Source organism: Scyliorhinus torazame, chromosome 1, assembly GCF_047496885.1.
Source record: "Scyliorhinus torazame isolate Kashiwa2021f chromosome 1, sScyTor2.1, whole genome shotgun sequence".
NCBI classification, from domain to species: Eukaryota; Metazoa; Chordata; class Chondrichthyes; order Carcharhiniformes; family Scyliorhinidae; genus Scyliorhinus; species Scyliorhinus torazame.
In genome coordinates this window covers 87,242,312-87,262,189 of record NC_092707.1, presented here as the reverse complement: position 1 = coordinate 87,262,189, position 19,878 = coordinate 87,242,312, and the positions used below count along the sequence as shown (strand labels likewise).

The 19,878-nt window shown below is 49.4% G+C and overlaps 1 protein-coding gene and 1 long non-coding RNA gene across 10 annotated transcripts in view; one reads left to right on the top strand and one right to left on the bottom strand.

Moving 5' to 3' along the window:
• The window catches only part of LOC140409345 (uncharacterized), a 165,862-nt gene that overhangs the window by 29,475 nt on the left and 116,509 nt on the right, over positions 1-19,878 (top strand). The window contains exons 2-3 of one of the 3 annotated variants that reach the window (XR_011940324.1): positions 5,782-5,832; positions 12,648-12,773. The exons of 1 other annotated variant lie outside the window; for it this stretch is intronic. This is a non-coding gene — a long non-coding RNA (uncharacterized lncRNA). The remainder of the gene's footprint in view (positions 1-5,781; positions 5,833-12,647; positions 12,774-19,878) is intronic. One more of the 3 variants, XR_011940325.1, reaches the window with a different exon arrangement.
• The window catches only part of LOC140409295 (solute carrier family 2, facilitated glucose transporter member 11-like), a 164,231-nt gene that overhangs the window by 30,727 nt on the left and 113,626 nt on the right, over positions 1-19,878 (bottom strand). For 4 of the 7 annotated variants that reach the window (XM_072497698.1, XM_072497713.1, XM_072497731.1 and 1 more), the window contains 2 exons: positions 12,553-12,722; positions 4,917-5,065 (listed from right to left, as the gene is read on the bottom strand). In XM_072497698.1, the coding sequence (XP_072353799.1) occupies positions 5,044-5,065; positions 12,553-12,722 (192 nt within the window). In that variant the 3' untranslated portion in view covers positions 4,917-5,043. Of the gene's footprint in view, positions 1-4,913; positions 5,066-12,552; positions 12,723-19,878 lie in introns of those variants that run through there. The other 3 variants (XR_011940317.1, XR_011940315.1, XM_072497679.1) reach the window with 2 other exon arrangements.

The following is a 19,878-nucleotide window of genomic DNA, read 5'->3' as shown; positions in this document are numbered from 1 at the left end:
GGGGGAGGAACACCGGGTTTCGTTGTATGCCGATGACCTGTTACTGTATGTGGCGAACCCAGTGGGGGGGGGATGCCGGAGGTGATGCGCATCCTCAGGAGGTTTGGGGACTTTTCCGGGTATAAGCTCAACGTGGGGAAGAGTGAGCTCTTCGTGGTGCACCCAGGGGACCAGGGAAGGGGGATAGACGAGCTTCCTTTGAAGAGGGCGGAAAGGAGTTTTCGGTACCTGGGGATCCAGGTGGCCAGGAGCTGGGGGGCCCTACACAAGCTCAACTTGACGAGGCTGGTGGAGCAGATGGAGGAGGAGTTTAAAAGGTGGGATATGCTGCCACTCTCCCTGGCGGGTAGGTGCAGGCGGTGAAGATGACGGTGCTCCCGAGGTTCCTTTTTGTATTCCAGTGCCTCCCATCCTGATCCCTAAGGCCTTTTTTAAGCAGGTCAGCAAGAGCATCATGGGATTCGTGTGGGCGAAAAAGACCCCGAGGGTTAGAAGGGTGTTTCTGGTACGGAGTAGGGACAGAGGAGGGTTAGCGTTGCCTAATCTATGTGGGTACTACTGGGCTGCCAATGTGGCGATGATACGCAAGTGGGTAATGGAGGGGGAGGGGGCGGCGTGGAAGAGGCTGGAGATGGCGTCCTGTGTGGGCACGAGTCTGAGAGCGCTGGTGACAGCACCGCTGCCGCTCCCGCCGACTAGGCACACCACAAGTCCGGTGGTGGCGGCGACTTCGAAAATTTGGGGGCAGTGGAGACACCACAGGGCTGAGGTAGAGGCTTTGGTTTGGTCCCCGATCCGAGAGAACCATCGGTTCGTCCAGGGGAGAATGGATGGAGGGTTCCTGAGCTGGCACAGGGCAGGAATTAGAAGGATGGGGGACCTGTTTTTAGATGGGATGTTTGCGAGTCTTGGGGCGCTGGAGGAAAAATTTGGGCTTCCGCCTGGAAATGCCTTCAGGTACATGCAGGTAAGGACGTTTGTAAGATGGCAGGTGAGGGAGTTCCCACTGCTTCCAGCACGTAGGATCCAGGATAGGGTGCTCTCGGGGTGTGGGTTGGAGAAGGCAAGGTCTTGGCGATTTACCAGGAGATGCAGGAGGAGGAGGAGACCTCGGTGGAGGAGCTAAAGGGTAAATGGGAGGAGGAGCTTGGGGAGGAGATAGACGAGGGTACGTTGGCGGACGCTGTAGGTAGGTTTAATTCTTCCTCTTGTGCCAGGCTTAGCCTGATACAATTTAAGGTTTTGCACAGAGCGCATATGACAGGGGGGAGGCTGAGCAGGTTCTTTGGGGTGGAAGACATGTGTGTGAGGTGCTCGGGGAGCCCAGCAAATCACACCCATATGTTCTGGGCGTGCCCGGCGCTGGATGGGTTCTGGAGGGGTATTGCGAGGACGGTGTCTAAGGTGGTGAACACCGAGGTTAAGCCGAGTTGGGGGCTTGCACTATTTGGGGTATCGGACGAGCCGGGAGTGCAGGAGGCGAAAGAGGCCGGTATTCTGGCCTTTGCGTCCCTGGTAGCCCGCCGGAGGATTCTGCTACAGTGGAAGGATGCGAGGCCCCAAGCGTGGAAGCCTGGATCAGCGACATGGCAGGGTTCATTAAATTGGAGAGGGTAAAATTTGACTTGAGATGGTCTGTGCAAGGGTTCTTCAGGTGGTGGCAACCGTTCCTAGACTTTCTAGCGGAGCGTTAGGAGGTGGTCAGCAGCAACCCGGTGGGGGGGGGGGGGGGAGGTACTTTGTGTTTACTACTGTGTTTATGTAGTTGTAAGATGTTTATTTATGCATTCTTTGTTTTTGTCAAAATTTGAATAAAATTATATATTTTTTTAAAAAAGAAAGAGTTTGGAGCCTTATCGGGCTACAAACTCAACGTGAGCAAAAGCAAGATCTTCCTGATGAACTCACAAGGGGAAGGGGCAGCACTATTTCATAGATAGAATTTACAGTGCAGGAGGCCGCCATTCGGCCCATCGAGTCTGCACTGGCTCTTGGAAAGAGCACCCTACCCATGGTCAACACCTCCATCCTATCCCCATAACCCAACCCGAGACTAAGGGCAATTTTTGGACACTCAGGGCAATTTAGCATGGCCAATCCACCTAACCTGCACATCTTTAGACTGTGGGAGGAAACCGGAGCACCCGGAGGAAACCCACACACACACGGGGAGGATGTGCAGACTCCGCACAGAGACCCAAGCCGGAATCGAATCTGGGACCCTGGAGCTGTGAAGCAATTGTGCTATCCACAATGCTACCGTGCTGCCCTCACTAGTGGGACTGCCGTTTAAACAAGCCCGACACAAACTCCATTATCTGGGGATCCAAACAGCCCAAGACTCGAAAGGGATCCACAAATGGAATCTCACCAGTCTGACAGAGGAAGTAAAAAAATGACCTGCAAAGATGGAACACACTCCCACTCTCCCTCACGGTGGGGGGGGTCCAGACAATCAAAATGAACGTACTGCCCAGGTTCCTCTTCCTACTTAGATCCATCCCGATCTATATCCCCAAGGCCTTTTTCAACTCACTGGACAAATTACTAATGTTTGTAAGGGGATGGATTAAGGAGCCAGAAGCCGAGTAAGTGCGCACGAAGGAGGCCTCTTGCAGGGAGGCCTCTTGCAGGGAGGCCTCGCTCCAGCCCTCGCAACGGCGGCACTCCCATCCCCACCCAAAAAACACTTCAGCAGCCCAGTGATGGTAGCCACTCTCCAGACCTGGAACCTACTACAGCAGCAATTCGGCCTGACCAAAATGTCCGACAAAGCTCCCATCTGCAACAACCATAGGTTCGTACCAGCGCTCACCGACGCCAGCTTTAAAAGGTGGAGACAGGACGGGGGGACAGTCAGGGACCTATACACTGACGACAGGGTCACAACACGAGATAAACTGACGGAGAGACTTCAGCTAGCTAGGGGCAACGGATTGAGGTACCTGCAGCTTAAAAACGTCCTATGGGAGGAGACAAGGACGTACCCGCGACCACCACGACAGACATTACTAGAGGAATTACTGGACGCAAACATTCTAGGTAAAGGAAACTATAGTGACAAGTATGACCGACATGTAGAGAGCGCTGACACAGTACTGAACGCAACAAGGAAGAAATGGAGGAACGGGCAGCACGGTGGCACAGTGGTTAGCCCTGTTGCCTCATGGCGCCGAGGTCCCAGGTTCGAATCCCGGCTCTGGTCACTGTCCGTGTGGAGTTTGCACATTCTCCCCGTATTTGTATGGGTTTCGCCCCCACAACCCAAAGATATGCAGGGTAGGTGGATTGGCCATGCTAAATTGCCCCTTAATTGGAAAAAAATGAATTGGGTACTCTAAATTTATTTTTTTTAAAAGAAATGGAGGAAGACCTGGGGATTGAAATCGGGTGGGGACTCAAGCGAAGCACTGCATAGGGTCAACTCCACATCCACGTGCGCAAGACTCAACCTAACGCAACTAAAAGTGATACATAGAGCCCGTTTAACAAGAACCCGAATGAGAAGGTTCTTCCCAGTGGTGGAGGACAGATGTGAATGGTGCCAAGGAGGCCCGGCCAACCATGCCCACATGTTCTGGTCTTGCCCCAGACTTGCTAGATACTGGACAGCCTTCTTCGAGGCAATGCCCAAAGTGCTAGAGGTGAGGGTGGAGTAGAGCCCGAAAGTGGCGGTCTTTTGGGTATCAGATCAGCCAGATCTCTTCATGGGGAGGGGAGCGGACGCTCTTGCCTTTGCCGCTCTGATCGCCCACCGTAGAATCCTGCTCGGCTGGTGGTCAGCAACACCACCTAAAGCTGTAGACTGGCTGTCCGACCTATTGGAATCTCTCCACATGGAGAAAATCAAATTGACCATCCGAGGGTCGGAGGATGGCTTCATCAGAACATGGGAACCAGTCACCCAACTGTTCCGGGACCTGTTTGTGGTCACCAGACAGGCTGATAAATAACCAAGCAGTCAAGAGCCAGGAGAAAGTAGCCTAAACATGAGAAAATAGAAGGAAGGAGGGAAAGACCGGGGGGGGGGGGGGGGGGGGCGGGGAGCAGTGCAAGAGGGGGTAGCTAAACACAATAGAAAAGAAAGGTGAGCTGCAAGGAGGGCGAGGGAGAGGGGGGTAGCCGGGGGGCGGGGGGGGAATGAAGGAAGGACAGGGGCAAAGAACAATAGAGGGGAACCAGAGGGGAGGGGGGGAAACACGAGGGAACACAAACTGGAAGGAGAACAGGAAATGGCAACGACCATGACGAACACAGTAACAGAGAGTAAGAAAGTACAGGAGGAAGAAACGATGAACGGCTGAAGCAGAGGCAAATGCACAACAACAACAGCGAAAACGGACCGGGAGAAGCAAGCAAGGTGGCACCTCCCTCCACCCAGATCTATTTTGTATTATTGGTATTGTATGTACTCTCTGTTTAAAAAAACCCAGAAGAATACATAAGATATGCATACAGGTATACTGCAACTGTCTCTCCAGTACATCGATGTATATACACTTCCCCAGTTTTTACCCCCCCACCTTGGTTTTTTTAACTTTTTATTTACGTCTTTTTGCAAATTATATAGCGCTGTTTTTAATCTTGTTTGTATTATCGTCTCATTTTTTTCCCCTCTCTTTGTGTAGACCTGTAAATATACTAAGTTTGAAAAACCCACTAAACAAACATTTACAACAAAGAGTGGGTTTTGGATACAATGGGGCAAGAGGCACTTTGGTGCCCTCAGAGAATGTGATCCAGTTCCCCCTCTGGACCACATCCTCCCTCTACTCTCATCCTCAACAAACCTGCACCACTCTGTCCACCCTCATTCCCCTCCACTCTCTCCATGCTTGTTCCCCGAGGGCTCCTGCTCTCTTCCCATCACGGACTCTTGCTTCCTGTCACTCCAGGCTTCTGCTCCTACCTACCTCCCTCGGGGTCCTGTTCCTCAGGGACATGCACCATCCCACACCAACCCTCAGCTCTGCTCTCCATGTTCCATGATGATCATCTGAATTGGCTCACATGGTGGTGGCAGCTTTCGAGTCCCGGAGCCTGCTACACGTGGGCACACGGTAACCTGCAATGTGAACACGTGGAAAGTCAGCAAAAGAAAAAGCTCCTTTTACCTGAAAATATTCACAGCAAAGAAAATGTCCATTTTATGTACAATGAGCAAATGCACATTGAGTCCAATGGATATTTTTTCATTCTATGAGAAAGGGCGTAGAGGAGATTCACCAGGATGTTGTCTAGGCTGGAGCGTTTCAACTATGAAGAGACTAGGTAGGCTGGGGTTGTTCTCCTTAGAGCAGAGAAGGCTGAGGTATTCAAAATTATGAGGGACGTAGATAGGGTAGATAGGAAGAAACATTCCCCTTTAGCAGAGGGGTCAATGATCAGGGGGCATGGATTTAAGGTGAGGGGCAGTAGATTTAGAGGGGATTTGAGGAAATACTTTTTTACCCAGAGGGTGGTGGGAATCTGGAACTCGCTGCCTGAAATGGTGGTAGAGGCGGGGACCCTCACAACACTTAAGAAGCATTTGAGATGAGCATTTGAAACACCATAGCATACAAGGCTACGGACCAAGTGCTAGAAAATGGGATTAGAATAGATTGGTGCTTGATGGCCATTGCAGACATGATGGGTAGAAGAGTCTCTCTCTGTGCTGTAAAACTCTATGACTATTCTTATTTGAAAGCAAGAAAAATAAGTTTTTTTTTAAAATTATAGATATTTGAAATCATTTCACTATCAGAAATAGTGAAATTTGTGTTCATCTTTTTTGAACAGATTTGAAGTTGGCACAAAGGCTTGTTTGACTGTGCTGGATGGGACCTCTGGGTGAGTACAACTAGAGTCAGCAACTAACGAAACCAACCAATTTGAGAGACACAAAAGGGACCTTCAGTGGCCTGGAAAACTGCAGAAACCAGGGACTTCAATCAGTGAGTCTTGTAGGTGAAATGGAGGGCGAGGAGACCGTCCGTCTCCATGGGTGTTCCTCAGGTGCTCAATGCCACCCTTCCTGTGACAGTCCTGGGATGTAGCAGTAACATGGGCAGAAAGAGGTAGAACGTTGACCTGAGCTCAATGCCAACCACTGCTATTGCACAGAGGAAAGGGAAGAGCAGCTGGAAGGGGAGGAAAGTCCCAGTTGGACAGTGATATAGGAACATAGGCCATTCGGCCCTTTGAGCCTGCTCCACCATTTAATAAAATCATGGCTGACCTATTTATGGCCTTCATTCCACTTTCCTGTCACCCCCTCCCACCCCCACCCCCATAACGGTAGCATTGTGGATAGCACAATTGCTTCACAGCTCCAGGGTCCCAGGTTTGATTCCGGCTTGGGTCACTGTCTGTGCGGAGTCTGCACATCCTCCCCGTGTGTGCGTGGGTTTCCTCCGGGTGCTCCGGTTTCCTCCCACAGTCCAAAGATGTGCAGGTTAGGTGGATTGGCCATGATAAATTGCCCTTAGTGTCCAAAATTGCCCTTAGTGTTGGGTGGGGTGACTGGGTTATGGGGATAGGGTGGAGATGTGGACCTTGGGTAGGGTGCTCTTTCCAAGAGCCGGTGCAGACGCGATGGGCCGAATGGCCTCCTTCTGCACTGTAAATTCTATGATGATTCTATGAACCCTTGACCCAGCCTTGATCAAATTCAATGACCCAGCCTCCACTGCTCTCTGAAGATAACCCCACAGATAACCGCTCTCAGAAAGAAAATAAATCCTCCTCATCTCCAGCTTAAAAGGGAGACCTCTTCTTTTTAAATGGAGTCTCCTAGTTCTCGGCCACCCTAAATTGCCCCTTAATGGTAAAAAAACGAATTGGGGACTCTAAATTTTTTTTAAAAGTAAATAGTTGAGGTCCCAGCACTGATGCATGTGACACTCCACTAGTTACAGTCTGCCAACCCAAAAAAGACCCATGTATCCCTAATCTCTGTCTCCGGTTAGCAATCCAGTTCTTTATCCATGCTAACATGTTACCCCTGTGCACCATGACCTCATAATTGTGCAGTAACATTTGATGTAGCACCTGTTATTTATGTTTTTATTTTTTATTATAATATTTTTGTTTTTTATAAATTTAGAGTACCCAATTATTTTTTTCCAATTAAGGGGCAATTTAGCGTGGTCAATTCACCTATCCTGCACATCTTTGGGTTGTGGGGGCGAGACCCATGGAGACATGGTGAGAATGTGCAAACTCCACACGGACAGTGACCCGGGGCAGGGATTCAAACCCGGGTCCTCGGCGCTATGAGGCAGCAGTGCTATCAGGTGTACACAAAGGAGAGAGGTACCTGTTCTATCGCCCATGTGAGCCACAAAGAAGAGTGGCCCCTGTTCTATCACCCTCGAGGAGAATGAAGTCCCCCGTTGAGGGGTGGAGATTCATCAGCGGGATATTGGACTTGCTTTTTGTTGAACTCGCTTACCGGACTCCTCTGTGACCACTAAAGTACCTTATCAAATATTTTGTAATGGGCAATGAACAGTCCACACCAGGTAGGCCGAAACAAAAACTTACTTTATTTTACAATTACTATTATGGACAGCTCCAGTAGTTCCCTACTGTGTCTGCTCTAGTCGGGGCCTTACTGGCCGACTCCATTTATACACAGCCAAGTATTGTTAAGGATCCCCCATCCCTTATCTTATAATAATAATCTTTATTGTCACAAGTAGGCTTACAGTAACAATGCAATGAAGTTACTCTGAAAATCCCCTCAGTGGAGCTCTTATTCTGCAAGATCCACGGGTTAGTTACTCATTTCTACTCCGTAAGACCCGTACGTGTTACAACAAAATGCCTTTTGGAAATTCAAGTACAGCACATCTACATAGAACATTACAGCGCAGTACAGACCCTTCGGCCCTCGATGTTGCGCCGACCTGTGAAACCACTCTAAAGCTCATCTACACTATTCCCTTATCGTCCATATGTCTATCCAATGACCATTTGAGTGCCCTTAGTGTTGGCAAGTCCACTACTGTTGCAGGCAGGCATTCCACGCCCTTACTACTCTCTGAGTAAAGAACCTACCTCTGACATCTGTCTTATATATATTTCCCCTCAATTTAAAGCTATGTCCCCTCATGCGAGACATCACCATCCGAGGAAAAAGGCTCTCACTGTCCACCCTATCCAATCCTCTGATCATCTTGTATGCCTCAATTAAGTCACCTCTTACCCTTCTTCTCTCTAACGAAAACAGCCTCAAGTCCCTCAGCCTTTCCTCATAAGATCTTCCCTCCATACCAGGCAACATTCTGGTAAATCTCCTCTGCACCCTTTCCAATGCTTCCACATCCTTCCTATAATGCGGCGACCAGAATTGCACGCAATACTCCAAATGCGGCCGCACCAGAGTTTTGTACAGCTGCAACATGACCTCATGGCTCCGAAACTCAATCCCTCTACCAATAAAAGCTAACACACCGTACGCCTTCTGAACAACCCTCTCAACCTGGGTGGCAACTTTCAGGGATCTATGTACATGGACACCGAGATCTCTCTGCTCATCCACACTGCCAAGAATCTTACCATGAGCCCAGTACTCTGTCTTCCTGTTATTCCTTCCAAAATGAATCACCTCACACTTTTCTGCATTAAACTCCATTTGCCACCTCTCAGCCCAGCACTGCAGCTTATCTATGTCCCTCTGTAACTTGTAACATCCTTCCGCACTGTCCACAACTCCACCAACTTTAGTGTCATCTGCAAATTTACTCACCCATCCTACGCCCTCCTCCAGGTCATTTATAAAAATGACAAACAGCAGTGGCCCCAAAACAGATCCTTGTGGTACACCACTAGTAACTGGACTCCAGTCTGAACATTTCCCATCAACCACAACCCTTTGTCTTCTTCCAGCTAGCCAATTTCTGATCCAAACTGCTAAATCACCCTGAATCCCATGCCTCCGTATTTTCTGCAGTAGCCTACCGTGGGGAACCTTAGCAAACGCTTTACTGAAATCCATATACACCACATCAACTGCTTTACCCTCATCCACCTGTTTGGTCACCTTCTCAAAGAACACAATAAGGTTTCTGAGGCACGACCTACCCTTCACAAAACCATGTTGACTATCTCTAATCAAATTATTCCTTTCCAGATGATTATACATCCTATCTCTTATAAACCTTTCCAAGGTTTTGCCCACAACAGAAGTAAGGCTCACTGGTCTATAGTTACCGGGGTTGTCTCTACTCCCCTTCTTGAACAAGGGGACAACATTTGCTATCCTCCAGTCTTCTGGCACTATTCCTGTAGATAAAGATGACTTAAAGATCAAAGCCAAAGGCTCAGCAATCTCCTCCCTAGCTTCCCAGAGAATCCTAGGATAAATCCCATCCGGCCCAGGGGACTTATCTATTTTCACACTTTCCAGAATTGCTAACACCTCCTCCTGATGAACCTCAAGCCCTTCTAGTCTAGTAGCCTGAATCTCAGTATTCTCCTCGACATTGTCTTTTTCTTGTGTGAATACTGATGAAAAATATTCATTTAGCACCTCTCCTATCTCCTCGGACTCCAAGCACAACTTCCCACTACTGTACTTGACTGGCCCTACTCTTACCCTAGTCATTCGTTTATTCCTGACATATCTATAGAAAGCTTTAGGGTTATTTCATAGAATTTACAGTGCAGAAGGAGGCCATTCGGCCCATCGAGTCTGCACCGGCTCTTGGAAAGAAGAGCCCCCTATCCGAAGTCCACACCTCTACCCTATCCCCATAACCCAGTAACCCCACCCAACACTACTGGCAATTTTGGACACTAAGGGCAATTTATCATGGCCAATCCACCAAGCCGGAATCGAACCTGGGACCCTGGAGCTGTGAAGCAATTGTGCTATCCACAAGGCTACCGTGCTGCCCCAATCCTTGATCCTACCTGCCAAAGACTTCTCATGTCCCCTCCTGGCTCTTCTTAGCTCTCTCTTTAGGTCCTTCCTAGCTAACTTGTAACTCTCGAGCGCCCTAACTAAACCTTCATGTCTCATCTTTACATAAGCCTCCTTCTCCCTCTTGACAAGTGTTTCGACTGCTTTAGTAAACCACGGTTCCCTCGGTCGACCACTTCCTCCCTGCCTGACAAATACATACTTATCAAGGACACGCAGTAGCTGTTCCTTGAACAAGCTCCACATTTCCATTGTGCCCATCCCCTGCAGTTTTCCTCTCCATCCAATACATCCTAAGTCATGCCTCATCGCATCATAATTGCCTTTCCCCCAGATATAACTCTTGCCCTGCGGTATATACCTATCTCTTTCCATCACTAAAGTAAATGTAATCGAATTGTGGTCACTATCAGCAAAGTGCTCACCTACGTCCAAATCTAACACCTGTCCTGGTTCATTACCCAGTACCAAATCCAATATGGCCTCTCCTCTCGTTGGCCTATCTACATACTGTGTCAGGAAACCCTCCTGCACACATTGGACAAAAACGGACCCATCTAAAGTACTCGAACTATTGCGTTTCCAGTCAATATTTGGAAAGTTAAAGTCCCCATAACAACTACCCTGTTGCTTTCGCTCCTATCCAGAATCATCTTTGCAATCTTTTCCTCTACATCTCTGGAACTTTTCAGAGGCCTATAGAAAACCCCTAACAGGGTAACCTCTCTTTTCCTGTTTCTAACGTCAGCCCATACTACCTCAGTAGACGAGTCCTCATCAAACGTCCTTTCTGCCACCGTAATACTGTCCTTGACTAACAATGCCACCCCTCCCCCTCTTTTACCACCTTCCCTGAGCTTACTGAAAGATCTAAACCCCGGCACCTGCAACAACCATTCCTGTCCCTGCTCTATCCATGTCTCCGAAATGGCCACAACATCGAAGTCCCAGGTACCAACCCATGCCGCAAGTTCACCCACCTTATTCCGGATGCTCCTGGCATTGCAGAAGACACACTTTAACCACCTTCCTGCCTGCCGGTACACTCCTGCAACTTTGAAACCTTATAAATGACCTCACTACTCTCAACCTCCTGTATACTGGAGCTACAATTCAGGTTCCCAAGCCCCTGCTGAACTAGTTTAAACCCTCCCGAAGAGCATTAGCAAATTCCCCCCCCCCCACCCAGGATATTGGTACCCCTCTGGTCCAGGTGTAGACCATCACGTTTGTAGAGGTCCCACCGACCCCAGAATCAGCCCCAATTATCCAGAAATTTGAAACCCTCCCTCCTGCACCATCCCTGTAGCCACGTGTTCAACTCCTCTCTCTCCCTATTCCTCATCTCGCTAGCACGTGGCACGGGTAACAACCCAGAGATAATAACTCTGTTTGTCCTAGATCTAAGTTTCCACCCTAGCTCCCTGAATTCCTGCCTTACATCCCTATCCCTTTTCCTACCTATGTCGTTGGTACCTATGTGGGCCACAACTTGGGGCTGCTCCCCCTCCCCTTAAGGATCCCGAAAACACGATCCGAGACATCACGCACCCTGGCACCTGGGAGGCAACCGCGAGTCTCTCTCGTTCCCACAGAATCTCCTATCTATCCCCCTAACTATGGAGTCTCCAATGACTAATGCTCTACTCCTCTCCCACTTCCCTTCTGAGCAACAGGGACAGACTCTGCGCCAGAGACCTGTACCCCATGGCTTACCCCTGGTGAGCCCCCCCCCCCCCCCCCAACAGTATGCAAAGCAGGATACTTGTTACTAAGGGGAACGACCATAGGGGATCCCTGTATTGACTGCTCCCTCCCAGCCCTTCTCACCGTCACCCATCTACCTTTATTCTTCAGAGTAACTACATCCCTGAAGCTTCTATCTATGACCACCTCTGCCTCCCGAATGATCCGAAGTTCATCCAGCTCTAGCTCCAGTTCCCTAACGCAGTTTCTGAGGAGCTGGAGATGGGTGCACTTCCCACAGATGAAATCAGCAGGGACACTGACAGCGTCCTTCTACAGGTTCCCCTTTATCCACCTTGCCTGCTACTTCCTCAAAGAACTCTAATTTCCATAAAATAGAAGGTGAGCTCCACCATTTCTCTGACAGGGATATTCATCATTTCTTGTTTTTATCCAATTCCCATTCAGTGCCACCTTAGTCATATTTTTATTTTACAACAAAGCAATCTACTGTTGGCATAAGCCCTTAATGCAGAGAAACAGCCGTTAGAGAGAAAAACTAGACCAGCTGACAGGGGCAGCACGGTAGCATAGTGGTTAGCACTATGGCTTCACAGCGGCAGGGTCCCAGGTTCGATTCCCGGCTTGGGTCAGTGTGCGGAGTCTGCATGTTCTCCCCATGTCTGCGTGGGTTTCCTCCGGGTGCTCCGGTTTTCTCCCACAAGTCCCAAAAGATGTGATGTGAGATAATTTGGACATTCTTAATTCTCCCTCCGTGTACCCAAACAGGCGCAGGAATGTGGCGACTAGGGGATTTTCACAGTAACTTCATTGCAGTGTTAATGTCAGCCTACTGGTGACAATAATGATTATTAGAAAGAAACAACATGCGAATCATGACTGACAGAAACACTGAGCTTTGTTAAAACTGGTTGGCTTTTTTTCAATTCTTTCACATTTTTGTTTCAGTTTGTTCCTGCTGATCTTTGAAATTGAGTCTGTGAAACTCCTGAGAAATTTCCAGAAACGTCTTCCCTTTTGTTTCTGGCAGAAAGAATCCAACGAACAGAGCAGCGAGGAAGCTAATGGAGAGGAACGGCACATAACAGAAACTGCCCACGCCCTCCTGAAAGACAGAAAAAGTGGCTGAGTGCAAACCAAACACATTTCAAATCTGGTACAATATCTGCCATTGCCTTTGACACCTCCTCCAGAGCCATCTGTAATGTTCTTGTCAGATGGCCTTATTTATTACAAGAACACTTTAGTTAAAGTTATAAACAGTTTCTTAACATTAACTGGGGGTAAACTATATACAAGACAACATATGAACAACAGCAAAATCATGCATATGCAAGCTCTCTCTTTTACTTCCTCCAATTACTGTCTGGTCAGCTGACTTTACACTCATTTATATACTCCTAGTGGTCAGTCGGTGAATTACAACACAACCATGATATCACTACAATATTCTGCCATTGTCTTTGACACCTCCTCCAGAGCCATCTTCTGTTTCTTTGGTCTCATTCACATCTCCTTTTTGCCTTGCGCCAATATCGCTTTGCCGTTTAATTTCTCAGCCTTCCACCCTTTCACAGCTCTACACTGTTGTTCTGTCCTCCCCCAACTCCTTTCCTTGTCTCTGTAATCACTTTAAACCTGCCACATCTCTATAACCTTTTCCACATTACAGGCGACGTAGAGCACAGAACTAGACCATTAGATCCAACCAGTCTTCGTGGTGTTTTTGCCCCTCTCGAGCCTCCTCCAATTTTCCTTATTAATATCCACCATCGTAATCCTGTTTCCCCGTCATATGCTTGTCTAGCTTCACCTTGGATGCATCTACACTATCCACTTCAACCACTCGCTGTGCTTGCGAGCTCCACATTCTCACCACTCTTTGGGTAAAGAGCTGGACTAATAACCTAGACCTGAGCAAAAGATATGGAAATATGCATTCAAATATGCATTCCCGTACCGGCCTCCCCGAACAGGTGCCGGAATGTGGCGACTAGGGGCTTTTCACAGTAATTTCATTTAAGCCTACTTGTGACAATAAGCGTTTTTAAAAAAATTATTGTATGACATTAGCTGGGTGTGAGGAATGTAAGAAATTGTTATTTAATATATGCAGCGGTAATGTTATCTTAAAAACTTTGGTTTGAAATACATACAGACAGTGGGCGGGATTCCGGGATTTTCCGTTAGCCGATACCAATATCGGGAAAGGCGATTGGGCAGAGAATTGGTTCCGACGCCAAAATCGGGGCAGGCACAGATTTGACACCAAATCGCAATTCTCCAGCGACTTGACAGCGGCGTCAATGCATTACAGAATGCATCTACAGTAAACACCGTTTGCATATCATTGGCGCGCTCGACCCTGTATTCTCTGGGCCTGCGCGATTCTCCGCCTCCGATGCACCGAGTTCCAGATGGTGCGGTTCACCTGTGCTTTTAAAAATCGTGAAACAGGCATCATGGCTGATGAGGGGGAGAGAGGAGGTAGGTCCCGGAGAAGAGTGACTGCAGGCTGCCACCTCCAGACATTGGCCGTGCTGGCTGAGGTCGTGGGGATGGGGGAAACTGGCTGATTGGCCAGGGTGACCCGCCATGGGACTGGGCCAGTCTCTAGGCACATTACTGCGGTTTGCAAGGCAGCCATCTTGCTGATCATCCACTGACCACCCACCCTGGCCCCTGATTCTGCAGAGTGATACCGGCCGTATAGGTCTCCCCACCCCTGCACCCCACACCCCCACCAGAACCCCGTCCCACCCATCGCCACCCACTCAGGGCAATACCCACAATAGACCCTGGGGGGCAGCGGTGTCTACCACTGGGGGCAGTGCCAGCCAATAGTACCCCTGGCATCAGGGACGGTGCCATGGCCAGAGGTGGACCTGGTTTGGCACGGGGGTATGCAGCATGCTAACGTGTAGGCCTTTCACTCCCTGGTGACAATGGATATTGGAATTCAGCCAGCAATGGTGTCCTTCCTGCTAGTCGCTGCAGCCTTGGGAGATGCCCTGCGGATGTATGAGCTGGAGCTGCTTGAGGAGGGGGACGCTGCAGTAGCCCCAGAGGAGCAGTAGGCAGCCGCCCAGGATGGAGAGCCTGCTGCCCAACAGGCCAAGGAGAGAAAGTGCCAAGGAAGCGCCGCATGAGGTCTCGTGCGTACCGGCACCGCTTATCATTCGAGGACCTGCCAGAACAGGCATGCCGTCAAAGTCTTTGGCTGAGCAGAGAGGTAGTGCGACAAATCTGCCAGATGATGGCACACCTGGCACTGTGGGGGTATGGGGAAGGACACCCGCTCCTAGTATGATGCGGAGAGGGACACCTGCATTGTGGCAGTCTGCTGCGTCCTCCACAACATCGCACAGCAGAGGGGCGAATTGTTGGAAGAGGAGGAAGAGGAACACCAGGCCTTGTCTGATGAGGAAGATGCATGAGAGGGTGAGGGTGGGCAGGACATGGGGCACAGGTAGGCACGGGAGGCCGCACGACGTGTGCGTCAGGGCCAACGCACACGAGACGCTGTGATCGCCTCCAGGTTCACCAACTAAGGGGGGGGACTGGCCAGGGGGACAGAGACCACATCTCAAGCCCTCACTCCACCCAGGTTCAATCCCGATCCCGGGTCACTGTCCGTGTGGAGTTTGCACATTCTCCCCGAGTCTGCATGGGTCTCACCCACACAACCCAAAGATGTGCAGGGTAGGTGGATTGGCCACACTAAATTGCCCCTTAATTGGAAAAAAATAAAAGAAATGAGTACTCTAAATTTATTATTAAAAATAGACTTAACGTATATCGCGCTGAGAGAAATTATTATTTTGGAGGAATTTAAATATTCACTTCCACAGTAGTGAGAACTCATGCGAAGAGTAAAGGGGTAAACTGCTAGACAGGCAGCATAAAAGGCAGGTGATTTTGAATTAGTTCATAAATCAATTGGTTTTCAATATCAATTTCAATGATATTTCAATCAGAAATTTGCAGGTGGTCAAGACAAAGGAGGTTTAGTTGGAGATATGAAAGCGGTTTTGCCTTAGGTTAAAAATAAAATTTATGAGGATGGAAGGGAGATAAGAAAACATAAATGTATTCATTGTAATAAGGTTGGACACACAAAGTCACAGTGTTGGTAATTTAAGAAAAATACTGGGAAGATGGACTCTTTAAAATAGAACAAAGAACAATACAGTACAGGATCAGGCTCTTCAGCCCGCCAAGTCTGTACCTGTCATAATGCTAACCTAGGCCAAAACAAACCCACAGCACGTCCTGGTGCCGTGTAAGCCAGTGGAGTTTATTAAAGTGGCAAAAGAAATCACGGTTGCAGCTCAAGAGGTGCAAAAGAGTGTAGAGCCTTTTCATCGGGCGGTTGATAAGCAGGTGTCAGATCTTTTGAAAGATTTTATTTGTGAGGGTAAAGTTTATTCATGGGTACACAGTGGAGTAGGTAAGGAGGTTAAGATCTTAAAAGATACAGGAACAAGACAATCTTCAATGGTGAGAGATGAGGAGATAATTCAGAAGGAGTATTGCCCAAAATGATGGTAATATGTGGATTTACTGGTGAAGTGAGTAGTATTCCATTGTGCAAGGTAAGGTTAGAGAGTCCAGTCTAAAGTGGTGAAATGGTGGGAAGGGTAATTGAGAAATTACACTTTTCAGGGGTACTGGTTATCCTGGGTAATGATATAGGTGGATCACTGCGGGGGGGGGGGGGGGGGGGAGTGCTGCCTTTTGTGGTTGAAGAGCCAGTGGAAAGTCATGCAACTGAGGTAATGCAGGAAGAATATCCTGGGGTGTTTCCATATTGTCTGGTAATAAGATCACAAAGCCACAGGTTGAGACGGGGGAGAGAGAGAAATCAAGTAGCAAAGTTAAGGAGGCTAAGGTTCAGTTATCAGAAATAATCTTTGGTCAGATGGTTGATAAAGAACAAGAATCATAGTATTATAACCTGCCTGCTTACCATTGGCTGGGGACTAATGACAATCCCACAATCCTGTGGGAGTATGAGCTTCCCCAATGAGGGGGGCGGAGAAACCATTAGTAAACTCCATGTATAAATAAAGCTGGCCAGTTTGGAACCAGCAGGAAGGAGTGTGCAGCAAGGGAAGTTGCTGCCGCTGTTATATATATGTCATTGTAAATAAATGTTATTATTTTGTATCCTTAAAACTCGTGCTGGATTCTTCGTGGCCCTCACAAAACTGGCGACGAGGGTTAAAATGAATAGCTGTCTACACTGCTGAAGCCACCTCCCTGGATTTTTGTTGGATACAGGTTGGAAGTTGTTTTCTATTATACCATGCCTATGTACGGACGTTTGGATGTTTTTGATGCTGCGCTGGAAAGCTGGAACCAGTACGCACAATGGATGCGTTACTATTTCCGGGCAAACAATATCACCGAAAACGAGCGGCAGGTGGTCATATTGCTCACCACCTGCGGCCCGCATAAGTTTGGGGTGATTAGGAGCCTTACGTACCCAGCTGCGCCGGACACCAAAACGTTTGATGAACTTGTGAATATAGTGGGGCAACATTTTAACCCAACCCCATCCACGATAGTCCAGCGTTACCGGTTTAATACCGCTGAGAGGACCCCTGGAGAATCCCTTGACGATTTTCCATCCAGGCTACGCAGGATTGCGGAGTACTGTGACTATGGTGAGACCTTGTCAGAAATGTTACGCGACCGTTTGGTTTGCGGTATTAACAATGCGGCCACCCAGAGAAAGTTGTTAGCTGAGCCAACATTGACTTTTCAACAGGCCATTCAAATAGTATTGTCCCTAGAGAGTGCAGAACGAGGAGTGCAGGAGCTACAGGGAATGGAAGTGCATGCCTTGGGGCGCAACCCCTTCCGTCCAAAAACGTTCCCCCGCACTCCTGCAGTACCTTGGGCGAGGCGACGTCCGGACCGATGCCAGTGGCCGTCGGACATTCCTCCCCGAAGGGAGCCTTCTCCAGAACCAATGGATGAGGAGCCATGTCCGTGTCAGACTTGTAGGCGCCGACCCCGTCGCGGACGCCGGTCCTGGGGGCGCCAGAGGTGCCGTCGTTCCGACCGAAACTGGGACCAGCCCAGGGGCCGTACCTTCCATGTGGATGAACCTGCGGCGACTATTCCTGAGGACGTGGAGACGGAGGACGACTGCCTGCAGCTGCATTGTGTGGCAGCTCCCCGTGTGGCCCCCATTAAGGTGACAGTACGGGTCAGTGGTCACCCGCTTGAGATGGAGTTGGACACTGGCGCAGCGGTCTCCGTGATCGCCCAAAGGATAGTCGACCGCATCAAACAGGGTATACAGACCCTTACATTAACCGACTCACAGGCCAGCTTGGCCACCTGCACGGGGGAACCACTGGACATTGCAGGAACTACAATGACCCCTGTTGATTATGGATGCCAGGAGGGGTGTTTCCCACTTATCGTGGTGCACGGCCATGGGCCCAGCCTGTTGGGTCGGGACTGGTTGCACTATTTGCGGTTGCAATGGCAGCACATCCTCCAAACAGTTTCTGAAGGGTTGACTGAGGTGCAAGGACGATACCCAGACGTATTCCAGCCTGGTTTGGGGAAAATAAAAGGGGCCGTAGCCCGTATCCAAGTCGAACCAGGAGCCACGCCGCGCTATTTCCAGGCGCGCCCGGTGCCTTACGCCTTGCTCGAGAAGGTAGAAGGGGAGCTCACTCGTTTGGAGAGTTTGGGTATTATCAGGCCCGTCCGTTTTGCTGACTGGGCAGCACCAATTCAGTAATGAAGCTAGATGCCACAGTTCACTTGTGAGGCGACTATAAACTTACAGTGAATACGGCTTCCCGACTCGACCGATATCCAATGCCTCGCATAGAGGATCTCTACCCGAAGCTTGCAGGCGGACTCTCCTTCACAAAATTAGATATGAGTCACGCCTACCTGCAGTTGGAGCTGGACCCTGCCTCCCGACCATATGTAACGATTAATACACACCGGGGCCTGTATGAATATACACGGTTGCCCTTTGGAGTATCCTCTGCCTGCGCTATTTTTCAACATGTTATGGAGGGCATTTTGAGAGGTTTACCACGTGTCGCTGTCTACTTAGACGACGTTTTGATTACAGGGACGTCGGAGCAGGAACATTTGGAAAATCTGGAGGCTGTCCTTAGACGCTTTTCGGAGGCTGGAGTCCGTTTACGTCGCACAAAGTAGTCTACCTAGGTTATCGGGTGGACCGCGAAGGTTTGCACCCCGTCGCAGAGAAGGTGCGTACGATTCAACAGGCCCCCGCCCCAACTGACACTTCGCATCTTCGTTCTTTTCTCGGTCTCGTAAACAATTACGGGAAGTTCCTCCCCAATCTGGCAACTACGCTGGCCCCTTTGCACCTTCTGCTAAAGAAGAATCACACCTGGGTTTGGGGTCAGCCGCAAGAAACCGCTTTCCGGCGGGTAAAGCAACAATTGTCGTTGTCTGGGTTACTAACCCACTATGATCCTGGAAAGCCTTTGCTGGTCACATGTGATGCATCCCCGTATGGTATTGGGGCCGCCCTGTCCCACAAGATGGAGAACGAGGCCGAGCGACCGATAGCTTTCGCCTCCCGCACATTGACTGCAGCGGAGAAAAAGTACGCGCAGATCGAGAAGGAGGGCGTAGCAGTGGTTTTTGCGGTGAAACGCTTCCACCAGTACGTGTATGGCCGCCATTTCACTATCGTGACTGATCATAAGTCTCTGTTGGGACTTTTCAGAGAGGATAAGCCAATACCGCCCATTGCTTCCGCACGGATCCAGCGCTGGGCTTTGTTGCTTGCTGCATACGAGTATTCTCTGGAGCACAAACCAGTAACGCAGATAGCAAATGCCGACACACTGAGCCGATTGCCTTTATCGACTGGCCCCATGCCGACCCCCACGACCGGTTAGGTGGTTGCAACCCTAAATTTTATGGACACCTTGCCTGTCACGGCATCACAGATCCGCGAGTGGACCCAGACGGAGCCAGTCCTGTCAAAGGTTCGGCACATAGTCCTGTATGGTGGGCAGCATAGACAGCTCCCAGGCGAGTTGCGGGTATTTTCCTCCAAGCTGTCAGAATTCAGCATGGAAGACGGCATCCTCTTGTGGGGGACGCGTGTGATTGTCCCGGAAAAAGGCCAGGAGCTGATACTAAGAGACTTGCACAATGGGCATCCAGGTGTGACCAAAATGAAAATATTGGTACAGAGTTATGTCTGGTGGCCAGGCCTCGACACCGACATTGAGAAGGTGGCC